We start from the raw sequence: 23,370 nt of genomic DNA, 5'->3' as shown, positions 1-23,370 counted from the left end.
TGGGCAAAGAAGTGTGGAATATGATAGCAGGTCTTTCTTGCTAAATGGGTAATAGACCATTAAAGTAAGGAAGCCGAGCAGTGCTTTAATGCAGAGAAGAGAAAAAGAGGTCCCTACTTCTGTATATGCCAAGATAACTTTCTGAAATAGGTATAAATGGAAGGGGGGAGGTGAGAACAACACTTCATAACTCAAATTTGCTACCTTCTGGCTGTGTTTTACATACCAAAAACTACATACTTGAATACACTCTACCCAGAATTTACTTGCTTCTTTCCTGGCTCTGGAAAATGCTCTTACAAATACATGTGAATTAGAAACCAAAGAGAGTTTGCCATGTCAACTGTTTTAATATTTTGTTTGGAAAAAACAATTGCTTCAACCGCTTTCCACAGAGGACAAACACAAATGAAGCTCCACTAAAGTTACCACAACTTGAATATGTGCTGTTCCAGTGTTCTCTCTTCATAATTTGAGTTCACTTGGCATGCTATCTCCTTTCAAGCCAGCCAGAAGGTTGTTGGCAGCCAACACTGACATCCTATTTCTTGTAGCATAGGTGGCACTTCCAATGTGAGGCAAAATCACTGTTCAAGACACCAGGGGAAAGAGTATTTTTAGGGTACAAGCCAACATATATCTAGCTATCTTGAGGGTCAGCTGCAGTTTCACTAACTTCACTGAATTGCTTTATTGTTGTAACAGACCACTTGGCTGACTAGTGAACATGCTTTGACAGGTGAACTTTTTTCCTCAGTGCTCTTTTGAAGGGCTTCCCTTGCTTCCTTCTTTTCCTCACAGGCTGAGGCAGTTTATGCCAAGGAGCCCAGGTTTCTCAAAGGAGCTGGAGCTGGAAATGGATGGTAGGTTCTGAGGAAGCACTTCAGGCTTGTTTGAATTAGATGTATCTGTTTTTCTTTCACTTCAGTAGCCCATGTGCCTAGGGCAAGAGAAAAGCCACAGCAAAGGGCTTTGTGCATAGGATTCTTTTCTAAGAATCGTGTGTTTTTGATAAAACATTGTGTGCTTTATGACACAAAGAAATACTGTGTGTTTTAGCTGCAAGTTGTAAGCAGTTACTTGAAAGTATGAAGAAACTTCTGAAACCAGAAGATGCAGCTTCTCTTGTGTGTTTCAGGTCTTAAATACTCACAGCCTGTGTTCAAATAGCTATAGTACAACTGGCTTCTCTACTCAACCTGTACCCCCCTATGCCCTTCCAAAAAGCATCTAGCTGCTGTTGAGCCTTGCCTACACTGTACAGTGAGGCTGAATAGATAGAGCATGATTATCTAATACCCATCAGCTGAAAGATGTTCATGCACTTTGTGTAATTAGTTAAGCTTACCACAGTTCTTTAGGGAAAGGAGTTGATGGTTAGTAGGCAATGGTTCTGGGGTTGTAACATCTAGACCAGCTGCTGCAATGTGGCCATTGACCAAAGCTTCATATAGGTCATCTTGATTAACCACAGTTCCCCTAACAGAAAGAAGTGACAAAACAGGCATTTCAGACCAGATTTTGCATGGTGCATACATACAAATTCTCAACAGTATTCAAGATTCTGAAAGCGCTGATAAGCTAAAAGGAAATGGTTGATTTTATTTATCACTGGGAATTTGCATGGCAATTTAATTCATGCTTTACTTGAATAGCATGGATGTTGCTTTACTGCTTCTCAGACTATAATAATAGAGGAAGTTGTGCAGGAGGAACAATGCTGAAGTTCCCTGTGGTGGTAGTTGTCTCTAGTTCAAAGTTGGGATGGGAGTGGGGTAGCAAAAAGGAATTTTGGTTTACATTGTAAATGATAGCTGGTTTGCACCTAGACATTTAACGTTTGATGGCTTGCATATGTGAATGAGCTCTTAAGATTAACGCTACCTCTCAAAGGCACTGTTTCTCAACTGAATCAATTCATAGACATCTGATGTATGCTCACATACATACAGTCATAGTTGCATGCATGAACGGTCTTCAGGTTACCAATGTGACAGTGTTGCCACTTCCCCATTAAAGTAACATGAACAGTCAAAATGAAATGCTCTTGACCTCCAGAGAAGTGGGACACCAACACAGGAACTTTCTATGCCACATGACAGCAGCCAGACCACGTTAGATAAGAAATGAACTATCAAGCCATCCAAACTAAAGTTAATGTTTAGTCAAATTCTGAGTTTTGCTGAGAGAAATCTGGCAGTGAAACTGATTAAGCATTAACCAAATGCTTAGAGCCGCATCTACTGTTACCCTGCACATGCCCAATCTCATCTGATCTTGGAAGCTAAGCAGGGTCAGGCCTGGTTAGTACTTGGATGGGAGACCGCCTGGGAATACTGGGTGCTGTGGGCTCGTACCATAGTCTTTCGAGACTGAAGGTTGCCAACCATTTCTCAAAGCTGAAGTGCAGCTTAAATAAGTCTATTGGCTTGTGATGACAATGCAGTGGTGAGAGTGTGTACCAGCTTTGCCGTGAGGTCATTGAGTTGGGGCACAATCCTAGCCTACTTTCCAGCACTGTCATAGCTGTGCCAATGGGGTATATGCTGCATCGTGCAGTTGGGGGGCTCACAGAGGTCTCCTCAACGTAATACAGTATTTGCTCCCTTACCTTGGAGTTGCATTGCCGGAAAATTACCCACCCACCCCCCTTTGCAATATAGTGATAATGATGACCTACATTAAGGATTAGTGAGATAAAGCATATGAAGCACTTTATACGAAGCAGTAGCATACTATATAAATATTAAGTATAATACCTCTGCTGGTATCTGTCACTTAAAAAAAATCTGAAGTCTGCTTGATTTTGAGGGTAGACATCTTTTGAGACAAGCCTTAGGCTCCTGCAACTCTTGTGATGAAGCATTCCATATAGTTTATGTGTTATTTGAGGGAAGAATTACAAAATATGACAATGCTGGAAAGATATGATTCGAGAAGGTAACGTGTACAAAAGACACATCCAGCTAGACAAGTGAGGCATTGTGTTGCAAAAGCTTGTTTGCTGGGTGGATCGCCCTTGCTGTACTAGGATGAATCTCACAACAAAAGCTCAACCAGTAAAAAGGCATGTGTACTGTATACTGGTGCCTTTCCAGCAGTGGTACATTCACCACTGGCGGAATTTCAATGGGATGTTACAATTGTATGTCGCAACTTAAAGAGGAAATAGCCAGGCCAGAAGTACTACAGCACTGCTGAGGTGAGAGCAGCACTAGCTGTGGGTGCATTTAAATTGCAACTAGGTAGCTGAGAGGGTTGCAGAAGAAAGAGCTGCTGAAAAGTTACATGATACTGCCTGCATTCAAGGAGCAGCAGCCAAGCTGAGAGTTGAAAGCAAACTCATGCAGCTATCATAACTAACACAGACTAGGCTTCAACACAAAGCAGCACTGAACGAATCCCAACTGATTCTCTAAGGCTGAAATCCTATATACACTTTCCTGGAAGTAAACCCCATTGGACACAATGGAGCAGACTTCTGAGTACACATGCATAGAATTGTGCTCCAAATGGCTTTTCACCTTTTTGTAGGTACAAGTCTCTCATCAAGAATTATTTATATAATTTAATTTGTATTTGGTGTTATAGTTACCTATATTAAGTTGTACAATTGCAAAGAAAGGCCCTTAATGGATAAAATGAATGATTTATGCATTTTCCTACTCATCCCAGACAAAGGTATGGCAGAAATTCAGGAGAACCTCTTTCTAATACGTAGGCTCATTTTTACTCTTGTTACTTTAGTCATCATACACAAAAACACTCCTGTGACAGGAAACCAAATGATGGGAAATGACCCCAAATCTGATCCCTTTGCTCTGCTTCATAGTCTGGGCCACATCTGTACTCACCTGCTTGTGTTGATGAACACAGACGTTCTTTTCATCTTGCAAAAGAAATCTCTGTTGCACATCCCTTGGGTGTCTGGCGTCAGAGAACATGTTACAATGACAAAGTCAGACTCCTCTGCAAGCTTGGCAAGTGGTACTAGAAAAGAGAGAATACGAACACACTCAGGGTTGCTTGAGAGGTACTCCTGCTTTCTCCTCAATTTAACTGCTCTCCAGTGTCACAGTTTTGTAACAATAATTCATCTGTGTACAGACTTTAGCGAATCTCTGGATTTTCACCAACTGATCCTAATTCTACTCATTTCTTATTCGTTCCTAACCTTCGGTAACTGATGTAATTTAGACTCTCCATCATTGAAAGTCTTTATGCAGAAGCCAGACAGCCACCTACCGGGGATGTGGTAACTGTGTCTACATTGGCAGGAGCTTTGATTTGATTGACTTGCAGGTCGCTTCCAACTCTATGATTCTATAATGTATGATTCTCACCAAACTCTGCTTTTAATTCCGCAGCAGCATCAGACTTGGGGTGACGCCCCGTATACAAGAATTTCTGGACTCCGAAAGGTTTCAGACGTTGTGCCACAGCCTGTCCTAGAAACAAGAATACGCATAGCAGGATAGTCAAGCATTTCTCCTCCTTTGAAGCAGGAGTCCCTTCCTCCACAAGAAGACGACTTGAATACTATGCAAGGATGCTACACCACAGAGGTGGGGCCTTGAAACTGCATCAGCATTTCCAAACACACATACTATATCTGTGGGGAAAAACAAAAGCCGGAGGCTTCCCTCCTCCACAGAAGCAGTCCAAATCAAAATCCAATACGAGCACCAATTAAACTGGTCAGCCAGTTGGCATAGGGGTGACCACTCGATGAAGTACTAGCAAGAGCATTAAGTGAATGAGGGCAGAGGGAAAGGGGAAAACACAGCAGAGGGCAGATGCTGACAAGCATTTCATCACTAATCTGAACCAGATGCATGGCGAGGTTCTCCTTACTGCTTGGCAAGATGATACAGACCTGGTTTGCCAAGTACAGGTTGACCAGATGGTCGTCTTTTTCCAGGATATGTCCTCTTTTTTTTTACCCTCCTGTCCTGGAAAACAACTGAAATGTTCTCCTTTTCCCTGTAAGCGGGCCCTTGCAGGCAGCGCATAGCCTTCTTGTGATTAATAAATTTTACGTATGTAATGTAGTTTTAAATTTAATAATAAGTAATATAGTCTTTAAATTAACCACATGAAATCAACATAGGAGTGTTTTTAGCTTTTGACATGTCCTACATTTTTCTTTGATGTCCTACATCGTGGGGTACCATGTCCCCTTTTGCAGTTCTGACATCTGGTCACCCTGGCCAAGTACACAATGTGCACTGCACAATGGCCACTTGGTAAATGGTCATCTGTATTCACCTTCCCATTAAAGATGACTGAGGGAAATGTTTCCCAAGTTGCAGACAACAGCTATCCTCAAAATATTTCTAAATTTTTAGATTCTAAGCCCTTATGGGACAGGGAGCCATTATGTGATTTTCTCTGTGAACTTTTCATTGAAAAGCAATATAAAAATACTGTTGTTGTTGTTAACAGTAACAACAACAACAACAACCAACAACAGCAAGCACTATTCCAGTTACAGATTGTCAACTAATATACAGAAGATTTTAAAAATTCTCTGAGTCTGGATCTCTTGTATTGCCCAGCCACATTTGTTTGAGCTCAGCCAGTACCTATGGGCACTGTCATGCTGATGGCAGCAGCTAGGTCCAGAAACATTTTGACATCACAAATCTGAAGTAGAATTTGAGAGTCAAAGAGGGCATGGAAAGAATGATCAGAATGATTCTGCTATGGAGCAGTGGATTGTTTACAGAGTCACTTGACTGTAGAAAGTCCAGCTTGCTCCAGATTTCTGAGACAATTAAAAGTATGGTTGTTGCAGGAATGATAATTTGTACTTGGTGAACTCAGAATGCCCAACTCTGCAAAGGTGGTACAATTAAAAGTCTTTGTGTTCTTGTGTCGGGCTGGGTAGTGCCATCACCTGCTGCAGTAAATAAAGGTGTAATAGTGTGTGGGGGTGACTGGAGGCCAAAGTCTGGGCATAGAGTTCACAGGGTTGGTTCATTTCTTTCTTATTCCTTAACCTACTCATTCATCCACCTCTGAGCTGTAAAGTTCAAAATCATCTGCAGGCATCATGGTAGAAGGGCAAGATAAAAATATTTAACACTAGCACAAGACAGGAATTACCGATTCTTCCAAGTCCTATAATCCCAACTGTGCTGCCAGAAAGTCCATAGCCACACATCCAAAGGGGCTTCCAGGTTGTCCAGCCACCACTGCAAAGAGGAACCAAAATGACAGGAGACGTTAGGTAAGTTAGGCCAAAAATTTGGCCTTGGAGCTCAGCCTGAACAGTAGGCAGCTGAGTCAAGAAAAAGCTGCATGTCCTTAAGAGACTCCTGCCTGAGAACTGAACTGAGAGCAGTCCAGAATTGAGCAGCCACAAACAACGGAAACTACAGAGGCAGTCTATGTTCTTGGTTACTGTAGTACTTACCATGCACAGAGTGATTTCACAGCCGGTCCAGTCCCTAGCTCTCCACCTCGGCAACTCTATACTCATTGGGTGGGCAGAAGAAAATACACACTTGCCAAGCAGCCACTGGAACCAAGGTTGTTTCTCCCCCCAAAACAAGCACTTAGAGATGCTCAATTCTGCCAACTGGGTGGGGTTCAACTTCTCTGCAAGGGTTTAATGAGCATACATTTTGGCACCCCGATACATCACAATTACAGGGCAGTGTTAGTCTAACTCAAGCAGTCCGATTGCATTTTTGTTTAATGGTACAAAATGCAAAATAACTTCCTGCAAAAAAGAAAACTAGCAAAGTAGAGAAAAGACTGGGATAGAACCTAGCTGTCTTTGTGCTGCTTTTTACTTGCTGGTAACACAAGACAGCATTCAAAATAGGAATCCTCCAATCTGCAGCCTGATGTGGAACAGTCCATTCAACCACCTCAACCAAGGGTGAATCTGGGATGTGTTGTTTCACAACCAGAGGTGGGTGCTACACTGTCGAACATTTCTCTATATCAAGTCTTTCTCTGCACAAAGAAAACCATATGCTAGAGAGAATAGTTTGAGCCTAGCTTTCTCTCCGATACCTAGTTTTCTGCAGGCATTGACACTTTTGTATACACTGAAACAACCCTTCCCTCTGCAGTGTGTATAGCCTGGGAACCGTTTTACAGGTTCATCGTAGTTTGTGTGAACAAGGTCGTAACCACCACACTACAGTAGCCCAAAGGACAAGAGCAAGGAGTTGAAAGCATCTCCAGCTCCCCCCTCCCAATCCCCAATTTTGTACATGCCTTAATGAGAACAACCAGATATGTCACCACCCCCCAAGATTCAAAACAGTGCTATATGGGCTGCTGTGCACTGTCCCACTTCAGAACCAGGTTAAAGGCACTCACTTTTTCACTTCCTCCACCGATTCAGGCAGCCTGCGAGACACTGCTAGGAGCAAAGCTACAGTGAGTTCAGCAGTGGCATCTGTTAGGATGTCTGGCGTGTACCCCACACGAATTCCGCTAGAATTTAAACGAAGCAGTCAGATCCTTTTGTGCTTTGATCCACAAGGCTTAAATGTACTCATTTCATTTTGCTCAAGCCTGCTTAAAGTGTTATATCCATTCCTGAAAGGCACTTCTTCATTGCAAATATTTCTAAGGCAAGAGTGCCTGAGCACCTCAACATACAGTACATAGGACAGACTGGCACAGTTCTTCACCCTACATGCTTATGCATGAAGAACAACAGGATGATCTCTGACCTGGTGATTTATATCAGGCCACAGCAAATATCAGGCCGCATATCAGGCCACAGCAAATAGGATAATAAACATGAGGTTTTATTTATTCTACTCTGCTTTTCAACACAACAGAACCGCCCGCCCCCCAAGATGGCTTTACATAAAATAGGCAAGAACTGTCAAACTAATTTAAGACCATTAAAAACATCAAATCAGAACCACGAGCTGGACCAAATGAGTGATATAGCAAATCATGGTCCGTGCTTCCAAACTTACAAGAAGCCAAGCATGGTCACAGTGGCTTACCTGACTTTCATTTTCCATCGCTACTCAACTTCATTAAGGCTGCAATAATATACACACTTTCCTGGGAGTAAGTCTCACTAAACACAATGGAACTTACTTCTGAGTAGACATGCACAGGACTGCACAGTCAGTTCACACCTTTCCCCACAGTACAGTAGACTCTGGAGGTGGAGTTATAGCTGTAACTGTGGCCTACTAATTCAAGCATCAAGGCAAACTTCAGTTAATACAAGCCATGGTTTGCAAACCCACTTTAAATCATGGTTTCCAATTTGATTTGCCTGCGAAATGCAGTTTGTCAATCCAGACATTACATTCTGTAACCATGGTTTGGCATGATGCCTTGATTGAGACACTAAGAGGGAACATTATGGGAAAATGTCTAACAATATCACCCCATTAGCTAACCCCTTTGAAGGCTTCATAAAATATAAATGTTTTCACCCACAACCTAAAGTTTCAGGAAGGCTTTCTTCAGCAAGGAGTTCCATAGCGAAAGACCCAGGACTGAAGAGGTTCTGATGTTTGTAACAATGTTTCAAGTGTCAAAAAGCCAGGGACCTGAAACAGCTCCTTCTGATCACCTGAACCAGTGGTCTCCAACTGGAGACCGCTATGTCTTGAAAAAAAAACCCTGTCCCACACTTACTGTTCCGCCACAGTGCCACATCTTATTGCCCTCCATTGCTGTACAGGGACACTCTGGAGAGTCGTGTCTATTGCCTAGTTTCCCTGCAGGCTGTGCAGCAGGATATCTGGGCAGACATGACTGCCTGAAGCGTCCCTGTACAGCGATGGAGGGCAATAATACTGTTGTAGCGGAACAGTAAGCACAAGAGATTAGGCGGGGGAATCCCTCAAGGGGGGGAAGGGATTAGGCAGGGTTCCATGGGTCGGACCATGGGCCAGAGTCTGGAGAGCCCTGACCTGAACATGTGAGGAGGCCCATGAGGGAACAGATATTCCTTTAAGGAATAAGAGCTGAACTCACACTGAGTTGAATGTCACACTCAAATGTATGTATTTAAACCTCAATGGCTGATTTTTTATGGAAAAGCTCTGGGATGGTGCAATTATCAGTGAAAAAGCCACAACAAAGTACACCAACCACAAAGGTATGCCAAGTGAAGAACACTTTACTCCCAAGTTACTTTTTACTGATGTGGGTATTGCAAAACTTGGGCCTAGGAGTCAGTCTTACCGTTTTTTAATTTCAGCAACAGCAAGATGATCATATCCCACAGACAATGTACTGATTACTTTAAGGGTTGGCCCTATAAAAGATGAAGACCACATATTCCAGATAAAAATTGTTAATGGGAAAACAAAGACCTGTCAATCAAAGAAAAGGCAGCTGACAAACCTAATTAGCCTCAGCAGCAAATCATATAAAATTCACATACAACAAAGTGAACAAAGTGACAAGCAAATATAGCAGAAGTGGGATCCAGAATGGCCCACTCGTAAGCAGGGCATTTCAATAACTTCATCCGCATTAGCAACTGTGGAAAAGTGTGTTTTTTTTTCCTTCTTGTCCAGATGTATCCAAAGCTAACAAATTGCCATTTCAAATTCCACTTTGCTTAAATTATTCAATATGTAAGTATAGCTATGCTGAATAGTCAGTCAACCAAGTAAATATTTTAACTGATCATCAATCTATCTATGGCTGAAATTTAGTTGGAGGCTCATTAGCTTGCTCTTGAGGACATGTAGAACTTTTACAAAAGTTGTTTTTCCTGGAACTCAAGAGTCCCTAGGAGGCAACTATGGTCACAAGACACCCAATGAAGCTGTTCATCTGAAGACTTCATCTGAATTATGAAAGTTCCATTCAAAATTAAGGAGTAAACAAGTCTCCATTCAAACTTGGAGTGTTACGTTCCATGGTGTAATTAAGGGAGTGATTACATGGTTTTATCAAAGTATGGCCTTTCTGGCATTTGGACCGGTGGCCGCTTGCCATCAGTCCTGTAAATAGCCACATTACTAGTGGCCCTCTGCTCTCCAGGGCAGATACCTCACATCAAGTACACATGCTCAAATGCCTGTCTTCTGCACACATTTGAAGACTGTAAAGACAACAGAGATAAAATACTGATCATGTGACAATATTTAAACCTGGCTTTTAAAGAAAAAATATTCCCAAAGGTAGCTTCCAAGACTAAACACAGAATATATTCAAAGACAATAAGGAAATTCAGAACTCGGTACAGGCAGGCCTCTGTATCTGCGGATCTGGTATCCACGGTTTCAATTATCCGTGGATTTTAGGGATCCCTGTGCGCAACCCCTGTGCCCATTACAGTAACTTTGGCAGCATGGTTGTTTTTTGCTTAAACTGAAGACTTCTTGCTTAAACTGTAGAATGTGATTGCAGGCATGGAGCCTGCACCCTAGATGGAAACTAGAGAGCTCTCTCCTGCTCCCTGCCAATGTTCCTTAGTTTCCCTCTCACATGCAGGTTCTATGTCTGCAATCATGTTCTTCAGTTTAAGCAAGAATTCTTCAGTTTAAGCAAAAACATCCATGTTCCCATTGCTATGGATGAAAAACAAAGGTACTGTAACAAGGTACTGTCAGGGAGAGTACTGTATACCCTGTATCTAGAGTTTTCTTACCTGCAGAGGGCCTGCCTATACCATCATAATGCATTAAAAACCAGCCCTATGCAGATGTTCTCTATTTACATATGATAGGAAATCAGGATCATGCCATCCACCCTGGGCCTGCCTGAAGTTTGTGTACTGGATGTGTATTCAAATAGGGGTCTAACAGGTATACACTAACACAATCTGAGATTGCCCAGATTATTATTATTAAAACCAGGCCTAAATGGGTTGGCTCCTCGTTCTATAAACTTTATCTGAACATAATGATATCTAACACAGAGATGTCAGGCAGACTTGGGAACAGGATCAGTGCAAAGCCCTACTGTGAAAAGATAGGGATAATCCGCACAAAGCTGGTACCATAAAGGGAAGTTGATTATTATTTGACTGCATCTACTTCAAAGATAAGTGGGGGTTGTTTGGAGTGTCCTCACGCTTCCCAAAGAAATAATAAGAGCAGTGGTCTCTCTCCATTGCAAACTGTTAAAGTTCACCATAAACATCATTTGGGTTTTCTTCTGTGTTTGTACAGCACATGACACTGGGGGTGGGGAAGGGGGTCCAAATTCCTAGGAAGCCTTTATAGTAAGATCAATATTTGCCGGTCAAGGTCCAAATATCTCTCTTTGAAGGGTGGTTGGAGAACAGACAAACAAAACCCAGCACACATAAATGCAACACAAAAATCAAGGGATTTGACCTCATGTTTGGTTTACAGTTATTCAGAGACATGGACTGTTTAAACAGATTATCCCAGGGAGCTGGATACAAGCCTTCACCAGCATCAGAAGGAAGGAGATAAGACGAATGAGGATGGAGTTGGTTCTCATCCCAGGAACTTATTCAGACTGCACTTCTAAAACTAATAAGGAATGAGAAACCAACTGCAGACTTACCCACATTTGGATGAAATATTATATCCATATTGGGGAGCGTGCAGAAACTCAGCCAATCCACAGTACAGTGACAGGAAGACACTGGGCATATTAATATTCCTACAACATCCCTGTATCCACCTTTTCTTCGCCATTCAAACTCATTCCATCTGACTGCCATTTATGCTCACCTGCTGCGTCCAGGACTTCCTTGTCTATCCGATCAGACAAGAGGCACAGAAGTCCATCCTTGCCAGCAACTCCTGCTAGCAATTCTGACTGCGGGATAGGCTCATCTGAATCCCACTGCTGGACACTGCTGCTTCAGAGGAGGAAGAAAACATTGAATCATATGGAGCCGAGGACAACTGTTAATCATTTTAAAACTTCAGATGAAACTACAGTCATTGTTCTCATGTTGATGTGGCCCACCCCCTCCATGTTAGTGCTGCCTACTTGAAGAAGACTGACCATTGCACCTTCCTGCTAATACTGTCCCTCTGAAGGAGAGAGGGTGGCCATTGTTACTTTATGATGGGACTGTTTGTCCAAAGGAGGGACCAGCCATTTAGAGCTCTTACAGCTGCTGTCCATCTGAGATCACCCATATTTTGCTGAATACTTTTGCAAGAAAGGTACCTTCTCCACCTTTTAAGTGGCAGGAATTTCTTAACTTCTTTGTACCCTCTCAACTTGTCCAGCACAAGTTTTATCTCTCATCTGGCAGGCAGCCATCACTGTCCAGCTCTGTATTTAAGAAGATAATCAGCCTATGTCCCAATTATGAATCAATATTCAATATCCCACTTGAGTTTGCCCACGCCTCCAGAAATCTGCTCTTAGTTGGTTAGAGACAAGAACACCTGATCCCCTCTCCAACATCTTCCATAAATTGCAGAGAACTTGAAGGAAGTATCTTAGATTGCACTGAACTCTGGAGGAAACAGAAGCATCTGCTTCTGGCATAGCATGGCACAGAGGATTTAGGAAGAGTGGCCCCTTCCACTAAGCTTTGGAATAGCAGACACAGTACAGGTCAAAACAACCTTTCCCAAATCCTCTGCATGTGCTGGAAGTGTCCATGGCAACCATAAATAATGGCTTGGCTACTGAACCAAGCCATAATTTGTGGTACCCTGGTTTGCACAAACAATTAACTATTGTTACAATCTGGGAGAACTTCTTGTTAACATAATGTTGTTAAAATATCAGCCAGCAAAAAAACAATTGAATTCTAACTATTTTAACATGATCTCATCAGTAAGATGCATGACCTTTTAAACAGGACACTAGGAAATAATGATGGCTTTTTGGGCAACCCTTCAGAAATGTGCCAGGTCTGTTTGAGGCCAGGGCTTGCGTGCAGCTCATGCAGTACATCACTGAGGCCCAACAGGTATTGCCAGAGCTCTGTGTGAACAGAGACTGTGCACCTTGAACCTCTGGCAATGTGCTATAGGTCTTTTGATGATAAATCTATGGAGAAAAGGTGCCCCAAGGAGAAAGAGGAGGAGGTCTCACCAAGGTTTGCGGGTAAGACAATAGATATTACACATTCAGTTGTCCAGGAAGCCAAATATAAGGACCCTTCAAAGTGGACACTGCATTTTGAAGGAGACAACTATACAACTGTACAGAAGATCCAGTGCTTGAGCCCCCTCTAGCCAAAGTGACAAAGGTCACAGTTTACTACCAAGTGGTTGAAGAGTGGAACAGGACAGAATTGGGTATAACTCTATAATAGTATGGGTATAGTATTGGGTATGACTCTATATATAATGGAAATACTCTTTGAAAGAAGTTCCAAGTGACCAGTGCCCAACTGTCTGAGAGAGCCCCCTGTGCCTCTCTGTTTAAGCAAGCCACCTCAAATTCCTAGGCATCAACAGACTCTAGGCTGCTCTAAAAATTTGCAACCCAGAACATTTTTAGTCCAGCTCAACTCAGCAGATATGGCCCTATGGAACAAAGTTCTCACTCTCAGTCTACCCTGTGCAGAGGACCATGCAACACCCTCTTCCCCAAAGCCTTGTCAGACCTTGTATACTCTCCCACCTCTACATAAGAGGTATATAAAAAATATAGTCGGAGGACACCTACAGTTGATCACTTATCACAGATTAGTTACTCTTTGATTACTCTTACTCTTTCCACAAAGCAATAACAACACGGTGTGAGAAGGGCGGGTGCCCACCTGCATGGGGGGGAGTGCAGATTGTCTTGTGGCTATCCTTTAACTCAGAGGTTCTCACACATTCAGCACTAGGACCCACTTTTTTAGAATGAGAATCTGTCAGGACCCGCTGGAAGTGATGTCATGACCAGAAGTGACATCATCAAGCAGGAAAATGTTTTAACAATCCTAGGCTGCAAACCTACCCACACTTACTCAGGAGTAAGCCACATTGACTATCATTGTTAAAAACATATACATAGTAGCCTGTTAAAAGTTCAGAAATTGGCTCGCGAGCCACCTAGTGGGTCCCGACCCACAGTCTGCGAAACACTTTTTGCACAGCCCACAGGTGTAGGCATTTGGTCCCTGTTGTGTATATGCAACGTTGTGCAGAAATACAAGCACATCTTGCTTTCATACATGCTTTCCCCCTCCTTAATCATTACCCCAGTAAAGTTTTGTCTCCTTCCAACCAACCACAGTACTCTGCCCCCCCACCCCAGCCCCCGCAGTGCAGCAGAGCAGACTTTATGGATCGCCACTGTAAGAAGGGGACTCAAGTGGCAGTGAGCCTCAACGTGATGGTGGGCACTGCCTGCACCCCGAGGCTCATCAAGGGCAGCCCCAGCCCGCCCCCACGGAGCACGACCCCAGGCGCCCTCCAAGGTGGCAGGAAGAAAAGTGGACAGGAGCCCCGATCAAGCACTCGCACGAAGGCCCCGACTCCGCCCAAGTGCATGCAGTGGGGGTGCAAAGCACGACGTTTTGCAGGGAGCCTCACCGCAGATTGCACGCGGCGGTGAGGCTCCCTGCAAAACTTAGAGCTTTGCACCCCCTCCAGCTACGCCACTGAGCGCACGGAGCCCAAGCACAGGCTCCCCAAGGGCGCAGCTCGGCTGCGGAAGGAGAAGCAGCCGGAAGGGAAGAAGCCCCACAGCAGGAGGCTTGCAGCAGCGGCCCGCTCTCGGCGCACTTACAGCCCGGCCTGCGCGAGGACAGCCTGCCCCTCGGAGGGGATCCGCCGCGTCACGAAGACCTTCATGAGCTGCCGCGCCGCCGCTCTCATGCGCCTGGCCGCTCCGAGGCTCCTCCGGGCAGCCGCAGCCGAGTCAGCCTCGTCCGCCCGCCCGCCTGGCGCCTCGGCCCTTGCTCTGCAGCGCCCTCTGGCTGCCAGCTTCGAAAGGCGCTCTCGTTCGTTCCCCTTTTTTTGTTTCTGGCATCAGCCTCTCCAGGTGCGAATGTGCCGGTCCCCAGCGGCAGGATCAAGAGTGACAGCCTACACATGGTGTTTGGTTCCCCCCCTGCACTTTTGGCAGTGGTTCTCAAACTTTTAGCATTGGGACCCACTTTTTGGAATGGGAATCTGTCAGGGCCCACCGGAAGTGATGTCATTAACCTAGAAGTGATGTCATTGCTGGAAGTGACATCATCAAGCAGGAACATTTTCAACAATCCTAAGGTGCGTTCCTATCCACACTTGCCCAGGAGAAAGCCTCATTGACTATCATTGTTAAAAACATATACATAGTAGCCTGTTAAAGTACAGATCTGTCACATTTCCCCAAATGCAACATACCATGGTAGCCTCAAGTCTAACATATTAAAAATAAAATATTGAAATGAATGGGGATCCACCTGAAATTGGCTCACGACCCACATGGTGGGTTCCAACCCACAGTTTGAGAAACACTGTTCTAGGGAGGAAGTCCCACTACACACACAAGATGTATTTATCTCAGTGGCTAGGCTTTTACAAACTCCATAGCCGACTTTACGGCCCTTAAAAACTAGGAAATTAAACTAATGTGTATATTCGTTACTAGTATAGTAAATGTTAAAAATTCATATATAGGCATACAAGCACAGGCACATACAGTACTAAAAAGGACATGTGCCTGATAAAACTTTCTTCAAGATACCTCACAGCAGCGTATTTATTATTATTTGTAATAGTAAAAATATTTAGATGCTTCTTTTAAAGGTAACAAAGCAGTATTTGTCACAAATTAAATGAAAGTTTATATCTCCTCTCCTAGCTCCCCCCAAAATAAGTGCAGGGGTCAGCTTGCTGTCTGAATTTGAATTTATGTCACAGGGCCATGCCTCTTGGCAGCAATGGGGGCATGCTGCCTCAATTCCCCCATGATACTTCAGCATGCACATGAATGTTCATCCCCATGGGTGTGGGGAGGGGGAAGCACACATTTGTACACACCCCATCCCTTTACACTAAGTCCCCAGCATGGGTACCAGTTCTGTTTCAGAGGTCTGTCTAGTGGTTGGAATTTATGTACCTTGAAACAGCACTACAAAGGGCATACTCTGCCTGTGCTAAAGTGCTGATGGAGCAGTCCATAACTCAGACATCTGTAAGTCAGACATCTGTAACTCGTGGTGCCAGTGTACTTGCCAGCAGGATGATGGGGCATTTGGATTGCCAGCAGGATGATGGGGCATTTGCTCCCTGGGGCATTTGGGGGGCCACTGTGAGATACAGGAAGCTGGACTAGATGGGCCTATGGCCTGATCCAGTGGAGCTGTTCTTATGTTCTTACTTTCTTATGATCTGCAGCCTACCTGGTCCATGACACTTCTATTTGAAATGGAAGCGCTGCCTTCTGGATTCCTAGCCTGCACCACTTCTGCTCATATAAACAAAAGTGGTGAAGACCAGGCAGACTGCAGACCACGCTTCTGATAAGTAAACAGAAGAGAAGGGGAAGGCTCTAAATTGCCTGTCCCTGCTCTAAGTTCTAGCCACAGTGCAAGACCATGATTGAGTCTTTGTTCTCTGTAGTCTGATCCAGGGTTTCAGACAAGGAGTGAGCTCCTTGGTGAGCTGCAAAAACAATCCCCCCCCCCCTTGCAGTGGAAGATGCTTGCCTCTCCCACTGTGTGGTTCCTCAGGAGATTGAATAGTGATGATTAGGGTGGTCCACCTTAATGGTGGCCAGCAGCTAATCCCTAGGCCTCCCCCTTAACTGATAAAAAAGTAGAAGGACCTAGAAGTCCTAGACTCCAGCACACTCAACGTATAAAACAATAAAACAAATGGAGATTTGCTCCTGGCATATGGCCTCTGGATGAGACATGTGCCCATGAATCAAGGAGGGAACAGCATCCCTTCTGCAGAGATGCAGAAGCACAAATGGTCTTTGTCTTTTGGCCATGGGGCAGTTAAACCTGGATAAAAGCCTGCTTAGGTACTGCCTACATTTGTGGGTCATCCTACTACCCAACCAGAGCTTTTAATTGCTACTGCATGGCCAATGAGAGTAAGGAAAACCAAATGGCAAAGCAGGGTGGAAGGACATTTAGGAACATCCTCCCTGAAGCACTCCCTTGAATGCTGGGCTGCAAGGTCATTAAACTGCATTCTGTATGATAAAAGGAATTACTTTTTTCTTTTCTTTTTTAACACAGACAGGCATTTTTATCAAACTTCAATAGCTGTTCTACCAAGTAATCATTGGAGCAACTGGTTTAGCAAGTTAAAGAAGAAAGGATTAGATAATTGTACAACTAGAATAACACGGGGCATGCAGAAAGGTCAGTGAGAGTGAGTGCCCCTCCTATGAAAGGAACCTTAAAAAGTTTCCTTTAAAAATGTGGATAAAAATGAAAGAGGACGTGATAAAACTACATACAATAAGGAAGAGTATCATGAGGGTAGGGCGGGAGCCAACACAAGAGCATGTTCTCTGAAATGAAATCTTTCCCATTTGACCCAAGGATTCTTTTTCTCATAGTAAATGTAAATTTTGTGTGTGTGCACATGTGTGTGAGAGTGAGTCTTATTCTATGCATTCCTCTGTAGATAAATTTAGGCAGTATTTACAGGATTGTCCACTCCTGTGAACATTTTAGGGGTTTATCATGCCTGGCGTTTCCAGGAAGCAGCAGCAATCTCCAGATGACCACTGAAAACAATCTTTAGGTTTTAACAGAGTGTCCAGGACTTTCCAACATTACGCCATGTTGGATAAACAATCTCGAGGAATAGCTTCAATGAAAGGCAACTCTAGAATCAAGACCAGGACTGCTGCTGTTGCGAAGAATGTTGACCAATGAATCTATTCTCAATCGCTTCATTGTCTTCCTTTTAAAACATTAGATATGGAATGAAGTATGAGTTACTTTGCTGTTAGATAAACAGAAAGACCGTCTTTCATATTTTCTTTTTAATTCCATATCACAGTAACGTACGCCAATAAAAATAGCCAAAAACTGACTTGCAGCTCCCCCAATAACTAAAAATGCCCCTCACTGATTAACATGTTCATTATTCTTGTCTTTGAGCCAATTAAAGCATACCACTATAATCAAGACCAAAGGTGATAGAGGCAGAGCATTTACCACGTGATTGATGTGTTCAGATATCTAACACAATGAACTCCTATTGCATGGGATGCTAGACATCTGTGGAGTTCACATGGAAATTCAAGCATGGTCACATGATTGCAACCACATGGAAGACAGGTGTGGTTGAAAACAGCATAGTGCATGCGTGGAGCACACGGATGACCAACTCCCCATGGGGGCTAAGGAGTTTGGGGAGTTTGTGTCCCCTGATTATTTTGCTGCTTGGGGACTCCCACCAACAACAGATAGTTGCCCCCCCAAGCCTCCCCCACCACAATTTCCTCTGCTGACTCCATGGAAGGCCAACATTGATAATGGGATAACACCACTGTGATCCCAAATAAGATGACAAAGAAGTGATATTTGTCATCTGACTGTACCACTGATGAAATGCCAAGTGATGGCAAGGAGAACTCTTCTATAATGTTCTGGTTCCCAGATCCTCACTAGTCCTGATTTTGCTTTCTTTTCGCTTGGTGTGCCATATCTGCCTGCACAATGCAAATGTGATGCAAGCTGAGAAAAGGGAATACGCACTGATAGGATTCAGAAGCGGTACATAAATCATATTAGAACAAAGCTGCTGCTATTTATGGAAATTACCAGAGATGAGACCCAATTGGTTGAGAAATGCTGAGCAAGCAGGAAAGTGACTAATAAATGCTATTAAACATGGATAAATCTGACAGTGTTTTTCCAGTGATGAGTTAAAAAAAATCCATGGAGTGAAAAATATGCAAAACAAATACATTTAGAGGAAGGTTTTTTTCTAGGGCTGTACTAGGAACAATGCAGACTTGAAACATTTACCTTTAAAGAACAAATGACATGGCTAGTTAAAATAGTCTTAACGTTAACTGATTCAAAAGATTCAAAAGATTGGCATCATTGAGGGGGGTCCTGATCAGTAATAATGTGTGTGTACCTATTCCAAAAGGAGAAGAGTAGTGGATCAGGATGGTTGCAACTCAGCTTTATATAATTTTTGTTCTTAAATGCATAGGGAAAGCTATGTAATGTTAGCCCAGTGGTGTATGTCTTTTGCCCAGTTTCCTGTCTCTGAGAAGAACAGGATGCCAGCAGCAAAAAGAATCAAACTGCACTCAGTGATTGTATGTTTCATGTGTCTACCTAAGATTTAAAGCAGTAAGTAGCACAGGGTAGAGATGAACACTACATTTTTGGATACTATGGTCCAAAAAAACTGTGTAGCAGAAGTGGACTGAATATCCCATCACTGTCTGGTACATTTCTAGCCTGGAAAAAGGTCTGAAAAAATAGTTCTGGGCTTTCCATCCTGTCAAGGCAACAATGGGTATGGAGGCCATTCGTTGGCTGCCAGTGGAGGAGAAGCCCCTGGCCATAATTGGTACCTCCTGCAATGGGAGTTCCTTGTACCTTCCTGGTGGCTCTTTTCACAGGCAGAGGAGGTATTTTAAGAACAAACAGCAGCAGACGAGAAACAACTAGGCTTCAGTGAAAACTGTTGCCACCTTGTCTCTACAGTCCTCTCCAGGGGCCATTCTTAGATCTCCAGCTAGGGACCATTCTTAGATCTGTGGCCCAATGAAGAAGTCCCACCCCACCATAACTATTATCGGTTGCTGTGTGTTCCTGGTACCAATTTTGGTGGGGGAGTTATTGGGAGTGGAGGAAAGTGTCAGATAAGACCTGATAGAGTCATCTTTAGAGGAGCTTTCAGTTAGAGGGAGGGCTAATGTAAATTACTACTACTACTACTACTACTACTACTACTACTACTACTACTACTAAAACAATACAATAAATAAATACGCAGAAGAAGAACCAGGAAAAAATATTGGCATCCTTACTTAAAATTCACACTGTGCCAGCTCACATAAGGTCATACTTTCCTGAACCAACAGCTTGCGAGGAGCAAATTTGTCTAATTATTTTCTGAAGGAGTGTAGTATACACATTTCCTGTTCCTAGAATAAATATTCAGACTGGGGTTTCTGTGAATGTTTGGTCTTCACAGGCATTCAGCAACTTGATTTGTAATTTTTCTTTTCAGTCTAACGATTGCAAAGAATTGCTAGAAAATATTCAAATGTAGGCTGATTGGTTAAAAAACCTCCTTATAGCATACGGCTGGTCACTGATTGGCTGCATTGCTACATGATTTTTGCTGGAAATTGATCCACTAACATAAATTTATTTCCTGAGAAACTTGAGGCAGGGAATTTGCTAGCACTAACATCAGACACATTTGCTTTGAAAAAAATAAACTGCATGAATGTTTGCAGAAACGGAATACTGCTAGAATATGAATACTACTTGTGATCCTTATTTTGTCTGTGTGATGCAATGGCTAGATTGCAGGAGTTGGACTGGGGTCACCCAATCCCCATGAAACCAGGAAGTTCATTGGGTGGCCATAGACCAGTCACACCCTTTCAACCTAACCTACCTCACAAGGGTGTTGTGAGGGTCCCAAGCTCCTTGGAGAAAAAAATGCAATGATAAATACAATATAAATAAATAAAATAGCTACAGTGTATTGAGAAGCTTTAGCCACAATCTGGCACACTGTTATACTCCCAAATTCCCTAAAACAGTGGGTCTGATAAAGGGTGCTCAATTCCCGGTTGGATTGCAGCCCTCGACATTTTTAAATGTGGAGAAATAATAACTTGAGTGCATCACCTGAGAAGATTAGTTGAAATATTCAATTAGTTGAAGAAATTAGTTGAAATTAACCTCAGAAAAATTCTAAAATTAAAAAAAAAAATGGAGCAGAAGCAGGAAACCAAACTGAAAGTAGCTGGAAGCTGATAGGATTTCAGCCACAAATCTTCATCTCCTTCCTCAAGCATGAACAATGTGCATCTTATGTCCATCGGATACATTTATATTTTTAACCACTAGGTGTCTCTGTGATACTCGCCCCATAGTGATGTGCTCAGTGTGTGTGTGGAGGGGGGAAGAGTCATGTACACACTCTCACATTTGACAAAAGCATTTTGCCAACAATCTCCACAGTTCACAAACAAGTGTGCATGCTGTAATACATCTGGACCCTGGTAAAAATAAACAGGCTATATTTCCAGAATATATTTCCTTACCGGCAAACAGGCATTAATTCTCTGACACATGGTTTCACTCCTCTGGGCAAATGCACCTGATCTCTCTTTCTGAAACTCAGACTGCCCCTGGAGTTTTTGTTCGAAATTTGCTTTGTGGACCAGATTGTGTCCATAGAGCACATAGCCCTGACCTTGCAGTACTGAACTGGAACACTTCCATTTGGATGACAGGACCATGATGCAGGGAAAGGGCACCATCATTCTATCTAACTCCACATTTCTATGGTGCAAAAGACCCATTTGCCTTGCATCATTTGCCAGTCAGATGGCCAGCTTGAAAGCAGAAGTACCAGTCAAACTGCATTGGAACTTGGACCCCTGGATGACTGTGCCAAGCTGTGAGTATCTGGCTTTTAATTTGGACTCCAAGATGGATTTAATACATTGGATCCATAGATTAATCAACCACAGTTACATTTCATTCAATGGTTAGGAACATTTTAAATCAGTAGGACTGCACGTTAAAGGTACCCTTAATTTTTATGGCTGTGTTCCATTCTGGTGTTTTAACTGTAACAAGGAATTTTTTAAAAAGAAGGGAAATCTATGCTACAAATATTGTTAGAAGGGAAATCTATGTTACAAAGGACCCAATGGTGTGTTTAACATGCACATTTGCTTCAAATGTGCATTCAATTTTTCAATTTTTAATTGGTTAAAAGACAGGTGATTAACCACATTAAAGACAGGTGATAGATCTACTTTAGGTACAAATACTATGCCAGGCTGAAATTTTTAGAAGGCAAGGCATGTATCAATTGCTCTGAATGGAGAATTATGTGACTGGCATGACTTGTAAACAATAATATCTATATATCACTCACATTGTACAAAGTGCTTCCGATACATTTTGTCTTGTAATCCTTACAACAACCCTGTTAGGAAGGTCAGTGTTACTATCTCCATATAACAAATGGGGGGAAGGGCTGAGATGGAGAATGCGTGATTTGCACAGCGATTTTCAACCTTTTTCATCTCATGGCACACTGACAAGGCACTAAAACTGTCGAGGCACACCATAAAGTTTTTCACAATTGACAAGGCACACCATGCTGCCAGTGGAGGACTCACATCCTTCATTGCCCCTACTAATAAATGACCTTCCTCCAAATTCCTGTGGCACACCTGTGGACCACTCATGGCACACCAATGTGCCACGGCACAGTGGTTGAAAATGGCTGATCTAGTGAGTTTATTTCTGAGTCAAGGTTTGAACCCAGAATTTTCTGATTCTCAGTTTAGTCTGTTACTGCCCAATCCATGGGTAACTCCCCGTGCTGCAATGCAGAGGTGCCAACATGGTGCCCGCTGTATTCTGTCAGGGAGTTTTGGCCTTGGGAGTTCCCTTCAGAGTAAGGGAACATTTGTTCTCTTGCCTTGGGGCAAGGACCAACCTTCGGAGCTGGGGGAGGGGGCCCAATTGGCAACATTTTTTTTGCCATGCCCCCAGCTTCACAGCCAAGGTCTGTACAATCAGAGAGATATAAATAAAATGTGTCATAGACTTTATATCTTTATGATAGAATGGAAAGCAATCGAAATGTGTGCTTAAAAAATGAGTGCGAGTTCATGGACCAAATGGATCCAAGTACATTTTAATATAAAATTACATACAAGACTAGATTATCTTAGTGAGGGGGCCCTTAGGTGTGGTGCCCAGTTGGAATCAATTGGACCAATTGGCTTAAAGCTGGCCTGGCCTGGGGCAACCTCTTCCTGGCCCAGTGGATCAATGTGGAGCTGAACCAATGATATTGCTTGTGCAAGTCTGTGTTGACCTATGAAGGTGGATCAGGCCCAGGAAGGTGGTTGGCATTTGGCAGGTGCCGCTGCTGACAATCCTGCCCCCTTCCTGAGCCCAAACTTCCCTCCTCCCATCCCATCTCCTCCCCATTGTACCCACCCATTACACCCCCTCTCTGCTTCCCTTTGACCTCCTACGTGGCCTGAATTGAAGCGGCAGCATTCCTGGTCCTTCATCACACAGACCGGTCTGGGAGCGGAGCAGCAGCTACGCCGTGCTCTAGTGTGTTGTGTTTGTGACAATTGGAAGGCCCATCATGCCACAAGATGTGGCAGCATAACTGGAGAATAGGAACTGTTAGCCATTAGACTCCAACAGCTCCATAAATCTATGACAGAAATCTCTGAGGCAACTAGATTTAGAATATTGTGCCCCCATCTGGTTTCCCTGCTCACAGAAGATACTGTAGTGCTGGAAAGGGAACAGAAAAGGGCAACTGAAATGATCAAGGA

At 43.3% G+C, this 23,370-nt stretch overlaps 1 protein-coding gene and 1 pseudogene across 1 annotated transcript; one reads left to right on the top strand and one right to left on the bottom strand.

The window, feature by feature from the left end:
- Positions 1–330: 330 nt before the first annotated feature.
- Positions 331–14,783, bottom strand: GRHPR (glyoxylate and hydroxypyruvate reductase). Its single transcript, XM_066615251.1, has 9 exons — positions 14,623–14,783; positions 11,661–11,791; positions 9,184–9,256; positions 7,339–7,455; positions 6,109–6,197; positions 4,344–4,448; positions 3,855–3,990; positions 1,349–1,479; positions 331–587 (listed from the first exon to the last, which is right to left on the bottom strand). The coding sequence occupies exons 1-9, from the start codon at positions 14,709–14,711 to the stop codon at positions 466–468; spliced, it is 993 nt and encodes a 330-aa protein (XP_066471348.1). The 5' UTR covers positions 14,712–14,783; the 3' UTR covers positions 331–465.
- Positions 2,233–2,352, top strand: LOC136642288 (5S ribosomal RNA; annotated as a pseudogene).
- Positions 14,784–23,370: the final 8,587 nt, after the last annotated feature.

The sequence above is a fragment of the Tiliqua scincoides genome, chromosome 2 (genome assembly GCF_035046505.1).
Source record: "Tiliqua scincoides isolate rTilSci1 chromosome 2, rTilSci1.hap2, whole genome shotgun sequence".
Lineage (NCBI taxonomy): Eukaryota > Metazoa > Chordata > Lepidosauria > Squamata > Scincidae > Tiliqua > Tiliqua scincoides.
This window is presented reverse-complemented; position numbering and strand designations above follow the sequence as displayed.